This window comes from Oncorhynchus tshawytscha, linkage group LG12 (assembly GCF_018296145.1).
Source record: "Oncorhynchus tshawytscha isolate Ot180627B linkage group LG12, Otsh_v2.0, whole genome shotgun sequence".
NCBI classification, from domain to species: domain Eukaryota; kingdom Metazoa; phylum Chordata; class Actinopteri; order Salmoniformes; family Salmonidae; genus Oncorhynchus; species Oncorhynchus tshawytscha.
This window is the reverse complement of record NC_056440.1, coordinates 4,392,661-4,402,907: the sequence shown is the minus strand read 5'-3', so window position 1 is coordinate 4,402,907 and position 10,247 is coordinate 4,392,661. Positions and strand designations below refer to the sequence as shown.

General features: G+C 42.2%; 1 protein-coding gene across 4 annotated transcripts; it reads right to left on the bottom strand.

The window, feature by feature from the left end:
- Positions 1-2,646: 2,646 nt before the first annotated feature.
- On the bottom strand, positions 2,647-9,402 carry isl1a (ISL LIM homeobox 1a). 4 transcript variants are annotated; one of them, XM_042331224.1, is made up of 6 exons: positions 9,148-9,402; positions 8,502-8,691; positions 7,265-7,524; positions 5,132-5,415; positions 4,531-4,719; positions 2,647-3,854 (listed from the first exon to the last, which is right to left on the bottom strand). In XM_042331224.1, exons 1-6 carry the CDS (start codon positions 9,173-9,175, stop codon positions 3,738-3,740), a joined length of 1,068 nt encoding a protein of 355 aa, XP_042187158.1. In that variant the 5' UTR covers positions 9,176-9,402; the 3' UTR covers positions 2,647-3,737. The 4 variants fall into 4 exon arrangements, with proteins under 4 accessions (XP_042187158.1, XP_042187157.1, XP_042187160.1 ...); XM_042331223.1 differs by having other exon boundaries at positions 5,132-5,418; positions 9,148-9,401; XM_042331226.1 differs by having other exon boundaries at positions 4,531-4,698; positions 9,148-9,400.
- Between the last annotated feature and the right edge of the window lie 845 nt (positions 9,403-10,247).

The following is a 10,247-nucleotide window of genomic DNA, read 5'->3' as shown; positions in this document are numbered from 1 at the left end:
GATGATCAATACAGGTGTGGGTTTGCATCATAATCCAAAGACTATGTCCAAGAGAGGAACAAGGAAGGAGGCGGGCAGAGAGAGGCAGAGGGAGGCAGGCATGGAGACATGGAGGGAGGCAGGCAGCCAGTCAGGCAGGGAGACATGGAGAGAGGCAGTCAGGCAGGTAGGCAGGGAGACATGGAGGGAGGCAAGCAGGGAGGCAGGCAGGGAGGGAGACATGGAGACAGGCAGGCAGGCATGGAGGCAGGAAGACATGGAGGCGGGGAGACATGGAGGCAGGCAGGCAGGCATGGAGGCAGGGAGACATGGAGGCAGGGAGACATGGAGGCAGGCAGGCAGGCAGGCAGGGAGGCAGGCAGGGAGGCAGGGAGGCAGGCAGGCAGGCAGGGAGGCAGGGAGGCAGGGAGGCAGGCAGGCAGGCAGGGAGGCAGGGAGGCAGGGAGGCAGGGAGGCAGGCAGGCAGGCAAGCAGGCAGGCAGGCAGGCAGGCAGGGAGACATGGAGGCAGGTAGGCAGGCAGGCAGGGAGGAGGGCAGGCAGGCAGGCAGGCAGGGAGGGAGGGAGGCAGGCAGGCAGGCAGGGAGGCAGGCAGGCAGGCAGGCAGGCAGGCAGGCAGGCAGGCAGGGAGGGAGGCAGGCAGGCAGGGAGGCAGGCAGGGAGGCAGGCAGGAAGGGAGGCAGGGAGGCAGGGAGGGAGGGAGGCAGGCAGGCAGGCAGGCAGGCAGGCAGGGAGGCAGGCAGGGAGGCAGACAGGGAGGCAGGCAGGCAGGGAGGGAGGCAGGCAGACACACTTAAAGTGTCTTGAGTGCCCTTTATGATGATGGCACTTCTCTTCTTCCCTCTATATCTTGTTTTTTGTTTCCCTGCTCCCAAGGGCATTGTGCTTCAGTAGCTTATCATAGGGCTAGCTGGATATAAAGCTTTGTACCCCCCACACACACACACACACACACACACACACACACACACACACACACACACACACACACACACACACACACACACACACACACACACACACACACACACACACACACACACACACACACACACACATACATACAGTACTTACACACACTCTCTCTCTCACACACACACCACACACACACACACACACACACATACATAAAGTACTTACACACACTCTCTCTCTCTCTCTCACACACACACACACACACACACACACACACACACACACACACACACACACACATGCACACACATACATACACACACACACACACACACACACACACACACACACACACACACACACACACACACACATACATACATACACACACTCACACTGACAGAGTTGTACACACATACCGAACATCTCTGGTTTAGACCTCAGGCTTTGTTGGGCCTAGAGTGATTCTTCATAGTCTACTCCTGGAAGGGCTAAGGGTCCTTTGCTACTCACTGATCTGTTGTTCCATGTTCGAATAAAATTACTTTGGAGGTGAAGTTGAATTTGTGTTGGAAGTTTTTGAGTGATATACATTGTAATGAGTATTACTCAAAACCAGTCCACCCTTCAATCGTATTTAATGGATTGAGTTATTCTACTGTTACATGTATACTCGGCTCAAAAAGGTGATTGCAAATATGAAAGGCTAACTACAGTCACCGGAGGGGAAAGAGCTCATCTCTCCTCCGTCAGCCTTACAAAACCCGTTATACCGACAGAGTAGCCTAGGCCTGCTAAACAACCAGGGCCTATTGTCAGAATTATATCCATGAAACGCCTTCATTAAAGCTTTAAAATGCATATGGCGCCCGTCATTGTACAGTCACTTGTTTATAATCAGACTTCTAAAACACCGACGTGGATGAGTGAATGCATTAGGTTATGGAGTGGGTAGGATGGCCGTTATGCGTAATTCTGCATGGCATATCGAGAGTTTGGGATTACACAGTTCTATCTATATTGTTTTCTTGTACAAATGTAGTTGTTGACATAGCCTTGTTTCTGTTCAAATGTTCTCTACATAAATAGTACTCTAAATATCCACAATTCATGTCCTTAAGAATACAAAATAAACATTTGTGACACCGTTCAAACCAATGAGGATTCGGGAACTTTTAAAGACAAATGTCTCAAAATCATCTATTTGCAGATAGGACCAAGCTCTCGGAATGTCAGGTCAGAGCTAGCCTACACAGACGTACAGAATGATATATCCGACACCGCTCCACTAATAGTAATTATGATAGCCTATAGCTTGCATCTCGTCTTCTCTATAATGCAATTTAGCCTACATCGTCCAAGCAAAGCGCCAACACATTGTATCTTATTAAATGTGACGTTGTTACTAATTTTTTTTAAATCAAACATTCCATCTAAACCGAGTCTTCTGTTAATCACAGTGATAGCTACGTGCAATTTTAATTTTAATCGAGTTCCATATGAAATCACTAGGCCCAAAGGAGGTGTAAAATAATGGGATGAATGCAGGGCGAGGACCAAAAGAGGCGCAGACTATATCTGCCGTCGTATGGCTTTTACATTAAAGTCCATGTTTATTAGTGAAATAATCCTGGAGATATATTTCTACATGTGATGTCGATTTACATAATAATATTTAAGAAAGGGACAGGACACATACAATTTGGATAGATAATTCAGAAAACACGGTACAATATTTTTTCTTTTTTACTTCAGTATAGAAGGTTACACAAAAAAAAGTGGCAAGTCTTTCGACGATAAATAAAACATAATTTTGTTGTACAGGAATTAACGGAAGAAATACACGTTTTTTTTCCAGAGCTAACGGTCGTTATAACTTAATACTATACACATCTTTGGGAAAGAAAACAATATTATTGGACGGACACAAACTCACACACAATAGTCCCACGAAGCTTGTGGCATAATAGAGGTATACCTTGTTGCAATGCTTTAGTAGGCCTACTTGGGCTTTATCAAGGAGATAATAACAAAACTATGGAAAAGCATTATTTGCAATCCCCTCCAAACGTCGTTATAACAGCGGGCGGATCTCAAGTCAAGCTATTTTATAGAAACCGAAATGGCAGACAGTCATTTGTTTGTATATTCAAACATCACGCACAACAATGCGCAAATGTAGCCTAGGTTTCAGATTTCATCTTCAATAATAACGTTTGGATTGTTCCTAGAGGTCCATGGGTCCAGGGGGGTTTTGTTGAAGTGTATGTATGGGGTTTTCTGTATTCTTTTTTTGGCAAAACTGTAAACAGGCATTTCCAACGGGCAGCACCAGTCATGGACGATGTAGTGAAATCTATACATCTCGTTACGCATGAGTCGCATGAGTCGCAGACACGTTATGATGCAGGCAGATGCGCTCTCCACCGCTCCTTGTAACACGCTTCTTCTTCTCGTCTACACCATGGTCCTCTCTCTCCTTCTCTTCTCCAGGGTTGTTTTGCGGCGAGTGGACAGACGGACGTAATGACGGACGCTTGGACAGATCTAGCTCGGGTAATAATCCCATGATTGTCTTCACAGTGTAAAACTACAACCAGTAGCTGTTGTTAAAGAGGCTTCGTGCAGTAGAGGGAGGGGGGGGGTTCTCTTTTTATCTCTCAGTTCGAATGAAATCAACAAAAGAGTGACATTTTTTGTTTCTTTCCACCCCGAGTCAAGTTTTTTTAGGGTTTTCAGTCAGTCCGGCACTTTGTCCAACTAACATCAACAGTCAGAAATATGACAATAGTCTGACGTAGTCTACACTCGGTCCGCGAGGGCCTACGCCTCTATAGGGCTCGAGACCATGCTGTTGGGTGTGTCTGGAAGTTGGGATGACATCGAGGCAACTTCGCTCCCTGTCGAGTTGGAACCAGGGCCTCCCTCCGAGAAATTGACCTGAACAAAGAAACAAAACAATGTTAGGCTGACTGTCATTATTCACATGTCAAGACATTAGGTCAATATATAGTATGTCAATAATACATTTTAGACATTCAAATTAAATGTAAAGGGTCTGTCCTGGATATGACAGTGACATGTCAACCAATACATCACATTATTGACACACGTCAAGATATTAGCTCAAAAATTATTTCAATAATACACTTTAGACAATGCAATAAAATGTCATATACAATGTAAACCCTTGATATGACAGTTGCATTTCTACCCCATACGTCACTTATAAATAGCCTAATTATATCAAATAATAACAAACATAACATGAAGCATGAAAAACAAAATTACAACCTAACCGTTACCTGTGATTTCGTTTACACTGTCTCCCAGACAGACGGTTTAGTGTACTAGTACAGCCTACCTTCTCTCCTATCTGAACTCACCAGTTGTGTTCTAGTACAGCCTACCTTCTCTCCTATCTGAACTCACCAGTTGTGTTCTAGTACAGCCTACCTTCTCTCCTATCTGAACTCACCAGTTGTGTTCTAGTACAGCCTACCTTCTCTCCTATCTGAACTCACCAGTTGTGTTCTAGTACAGCCTACCTTCTCTCCTATCTGAACTCACCAGTTGTGTTCTAGTACAGCCTACCTTCTCTCCTATCTGAACTCACCAGTTGTTGAAACGCGGGCTGGTCGATCTCACTCTGTAGCGCGAAGTCACTGAGGACCTTCCAAGGCGGCTGGTAACTCTGCACCTCCACTGGGTTAGCCTGTAAACCACCGTCGTGTCTCTCCGGGCTGGCCGCCACCATTGGTGTGCCCGTCATTCCCTGGATATTCTGCAGATAGTCCCAGAGAAACTGATCGTCATATAAAGTTTAAAATTAGCACGTCAACATTGACCCAACAACAACAACAACAACAAAAACAACATTAGGTATTTAGAATATGATAAAGATGCGAGAATGGGCATGCTGGATATTTGTTGTGTGTGTGTGTGTGCGTGCGTGTGTGTGTGTGTGTGGGGGGGGGGCGACGAAACGTATGAACGTATACGCCTGTATCTGGATATATATCTTACGCATCCACAGGCAGACGTATAGGACCATGTCCCTGTTTCTATTCCACCCCAGTTCTTTCATAACATCAAATGACCAGACAAGAACAGGAGTATTCTAATGAAACAGTTACAACAGCTACCAGCGTTTGGACCGACAAGAACACCACTGTTTTGAATCCTTTATATAAATAAAGACCAGACAGGGTTCTCACCGTTTTGTCGTTGGGCTGCTGTTGCTGTAACTGTTTCATCAGAATACTCCTCTTCTTGTCCTTGCAACGCTTGTTTTGGAACCAGACCCGGATGACTCGGGGACTGAGACCGGTCATCTCGACTAGCTGCTCCTTCATCAGAGCGTCGGGCCGGGGGTTGGCGTTGTAGCAGGTCCGCAACGTGTGGAGCTGTTTTTCGTTAAGAACGGTCCGGACGCGAGTTGTCTTCTCCGGTTGTTTGTGGACGTGCGGTCGGAGCGCGGGCTGTCTCGCTGATATTGGGTCTGCTGTTGAGACAGAGTGCAGACAAAGAAAAACATTATCTATCGGCACTTCAAACACCATGGCTATATAAAGAAATTGTGTTGGATGCAGAAGTTGAGAATACAAAAATATACACTTTGAAAATTACACCAGCACAATAAACCACCGTAGCCTATAAGTCTTAAAAGGATTTCCCAAAACGACCCAGTAGTAGCGCTTAGTATGGAGTATCCAGTCATCTTATTGTTATCCGGGGCTTATAGAAATATTTGATGACTATCAACTATCAACCAATCTCATTCTTAACTAATCAATATTCACTTCTGTTTCAATTTCAGATTGTTCAAACTTGTATTAGACCTAGATTTTTTTTAACTGAAGCCACTGAGAATTTGAATAATGTCAAAAAAAATTAAAATAAAATAAAATAAAAATCAACAACAAAGAAAGAGTAAATACCTTGTTTTATAACAGCTATAGGCCTAGTTAACGAGAGTCCACTGGACGTCATAACGAACGTCCATCATCATCACCTTCTTATGGGGTGGATGGGCTATATGTTGATACACTTTGATATTAGCTTGTGTATGGTTATAATTTATAAAACGGTATAACTTTATTAAAGTTGAATGGTTATAACTTTCAGTGAAAGTGCATTCATGTCAGTTTGAACATATCGTTTAAAATTAGTTGTATTGGGTGAACATTTGCGGTCTTAAAACTTGGACCAGGGCGCAGGCCATGAGCGGAAATGGACTGTCAAATAGTCTATGTTTCGGATTACATTGGTGTAGACTTTATGATTGGGTGAATCATTATGAACGAAGCATTGCTTGTGGCTATCTGCCGAGCTTGGGTTATGTACTCTATTTAACATCAGCACTAAGTGCGAGTTCGCTTACACATAGGCCTATAGGTATTTAGCCTGAGGAAATAGCATATTCGACCATTCTGAATGCGTGGCCAACTGACTTGCAAAACTCCCCCAAAAGCAACATAATGCATTTATCCAGTCTATAGGCCCCTCAAACTTCCGTACAAACAATTACGTTATAAAACCGGCCTCAAATGTAGACTGCGGATTGTTCTTATTTGGCGATGCTTCAAAACATCTGACTAGCTGAAAACATTGGATTTAAATTCATAGTTCCTCCATTCATCCATGAACATACTTTACCCAGATATCCTTCCTTGCGGAGGGAACCTTGACAAAAAAACGCATTTATGCAAATTATTTAATCACTGCACTGTTGACATTATCAAACCGATAATGTGGTTCGCATAAACGACTAGTATCCCAACTAGATTAAATAATAGGCTACATTATCTGTTTATAACTATGACATGTAAACAAATGTTTCACCCAATATATTTACATATCATATTATATTGACTCCTGTAAGTGTTAGAAATATATATTGAAATATATAATTGAAATATAAACCTTAAATTAAAAAATAAATGTAAAAAATATTTTTTAAACCTAGGCCTGTACTGTAGATATGTAGGCTACACACGGCAAACTGCACATCATGACAACGTTATCCAATAAAACACGTTTTTGGGTTATGTGTTTATATTTGTTCATGTGCACGTAGCCTGTTGTATTAGGGGACATGACAAACGCTTAGCCTAGTTCTATCGAAACATTTGAGTCTATGACGCTATGCATTCGTCGTTGTCTTTATGTGTTCAATGTTAATAACCTTTCACAAAGAATCCAACTAATGCCCCAACCATGAATGAAAGAAAATAAACGTTTCCAACGACTACAACATCAACCGAATGGCCAACACCTACACCGGCTAAACAAGCCCACAAAAAGAAACAAAGAAACAGCACTGCCATTGATATAAAGTGTTAACCTACCTGCCATTTGTAAAGGTCTGGCCGGGTGGAGGGGGCTGAGGGGGTCTCCGACGCCCATTGTGGCCCGCTCCACGACGTCATGGTCGGCCCGGCAGAACAAGCCATCCTCCCTCAGAGCGAACTCGTCCCCCGGGATGAGCTGTCGGCTGCAGGCCACACACCGAAAACACTCGATATGGTACACCTTGGAGCGCGCTCTCATCACGAAGTCATTCTTGCTGAAACCGATGTTGCATTTAGCGCACTTTATCCCGTATAACCTAGAGGGTAAAGAGGGATTGGATGACCGGTCAGAGTTAGCTAACGGCGTCACTAGGCCCACGACCCACCGTTAGGCTGTGTTACTGTGGCTGGGCAGCACACATAACAGGACAAGCACAGGGCATCTTTTTTTTTTAAAGCAGGATTGTTAGGCCTTAATATTGAGTTGTGTTTACATCACATGAGATTACTTGGAACCTGTATAACATATTGTAAAGACAAAGCACAGACCTGTTCTGAGGTAACAGAGAAGAATGGAACACATATTTTTCATGAACAAGTGCAATTATATCTGGAAATATTCTTAGAAGACTTATAGTAACATTCTTCTTATTATTATTATTACTACTACTATAGACGATAACATTACAAATTGTCGAATGTATTAATTACATTGTAGTCTATATGTAGGCCTAATATATTTGGCCAATTTGAGGGATAAAAAAAATATTTCAATTATAGGTCTATGTAAATAATATCCAGCTAGACTTCACTTGAATGGCCATCGATACAGTGAAATAACGCAGTACATGATATAATTTGTTTCTATAAAATAGTTTGTACTGAATATGTAAACGTGTTGTAAAATGACAGCAGAAATCACCTTAACTGTGTGAGTCCTGATGTGGGTTTCGACAATAGTATATGTAGCCTGTTATTATACTGACGAGATAATAACGGCTTAATTGCAATTATGATGATTTGGTGGTCATAAAAACAATAATAAATATTAACACTGTGTGGACTGAAAATACAATATCAAACTGTATTTTTAGATAGAATATCTAAATATGACTTTTAAATAGAATTGTCCAGACCATCAGATATGATATTCACGCCAAAAATAAATGTTGATGTCCGTTGTATAACCATGTTAATTATATGATAGCAATTAATACGTGAATGTGTCAACCAATCAATCAATAAGAAACAAAGGTTATCAACGCTATTACTTTTCATAACAAACATCTCTTACCTGACATAGTCCCTTTTACAGTAGGTTTTCCCGTCTCGGACAAAGCAGGTACAAGACTCGTCCAGATACTGATTACACTCTGCACACTTCAAACAGGCAGCGTGCCACTCGAGGTCTGGAGAGACCCGCAGAATATACTGGTCGTGGATCTGGTTTCCACAGCCGACACACAGCGAGATCAGCCGCGTTTCTGGAGAACAAAGTCAAAACAGAAAAAAATATCAGAATATATATTAGGACAATTATAAAGATTAGATTGAGTATAAAATAATGTCTCATAATGATAATTACACTTTAGTTAATGTTATAATTTATTATAAAATAATACACATTCGTTAGTAACACTAATAACGTTATTTATGAATGTGCTATAGTTTAATGTGCACTGCTATTCAATGATCCAGAGTAACTTTACTGACATTGAACGACTTCATCCTCTAGACAGGTATTGTAAAGAAAATTCGGTGGAAAACGTGTCGTTGAATGGGACCTGCTACTACAATGAACATTGCACAAACAGTTGACAAACGTTAAAAAAACAAAAAAACAAAAACTACAAATTGACCTACAAATTGAGTCTAATGTCGCCGAAGTTTTGCATCACTCAAAATAAAATAGAATCGACAGTTGAACCAGCTTCACTTACTTTTCTGCGGATCCCCCATATCGCCCATGTCCAAGAAGTAAGGAGGTGTTAGGTCCACTTTTAAAACGTGCTGCAACAGTTTTGAAGCTGTTTTTGTTCTTCTTGTCCTCCGGACGGCGGTAAAGAAGTAGTAGCCTGTGTGCTGGCCGCTGCTGTCTGAGGGGTAGCCGGGTGTTGCAGGACTTGTTTGGCCGCGGAGGAGCTGTTTTAGTCGGCGGGGGGAGGGTGGGAGGGTGCTGCTGTCCCTGGTCCCTGTGCTGTGATGGGGCGCGCTAGTCCCTATCTCCCACTCAAACTCCCTTGCACCAACTCTACTCTATCGCCATTGGGCTGACGTAGGACACTTTAACGTCATCTTTATGGGATGCTGATTGGTTATGAAGCCAGGAGCAGCTGTTAATGTTAGCCCCGTCTAAGAACCCGCCCACCCGACTCATGTTATGGACCACTCTATACTCCACTGAAGCAAGGCTTTTCCCCCCAACTTTGTCATTGATATTATGAAATCATTAATGTGTTTACTCATTAAATTATGAATTTGCATATTGGTGTCAACAAACCCAGTTCAACACAGCCATAGGCTACGACTCTTGCTTCTTTTTCTACGGCGGGATATACATGCAACGTCTTGAGTCGCTAGATATAGATATATTTATATTGGCCTGTAAGGATTGACAGTATTTCTCTTGGCGAGGTAAAATTAGTTAAAATGCGAGGAAAAATGTTAGTTATCTTGTAAACCATAATGTGAAATAAAATGTTGAACAGAATAGAACAGAATAGAACAGAATAGAACAGAATAGACTAGATTATATCAGAATATAATGCATCATAACAGAATATAACGGAACAGAATATTATAGACCAGAATGCCTTATATTTTGTGGTAATCTACTGTATGTCTAAAGGCTGCATCTTTAATCGTAATTTTAGTTTGTTAATAAGGAACCGAATTACTCACATTGTGAACCAATATTGAAATGATTTTACCCCAAACAGCCCCTCGAATTGTTTTATAAGTTTGTCTGGGTAATATATAGCTGCTAGTGTTTTCTTTTCATTTTTACAGACATGGTCACAATGTTAGAGTGTGTCATCAG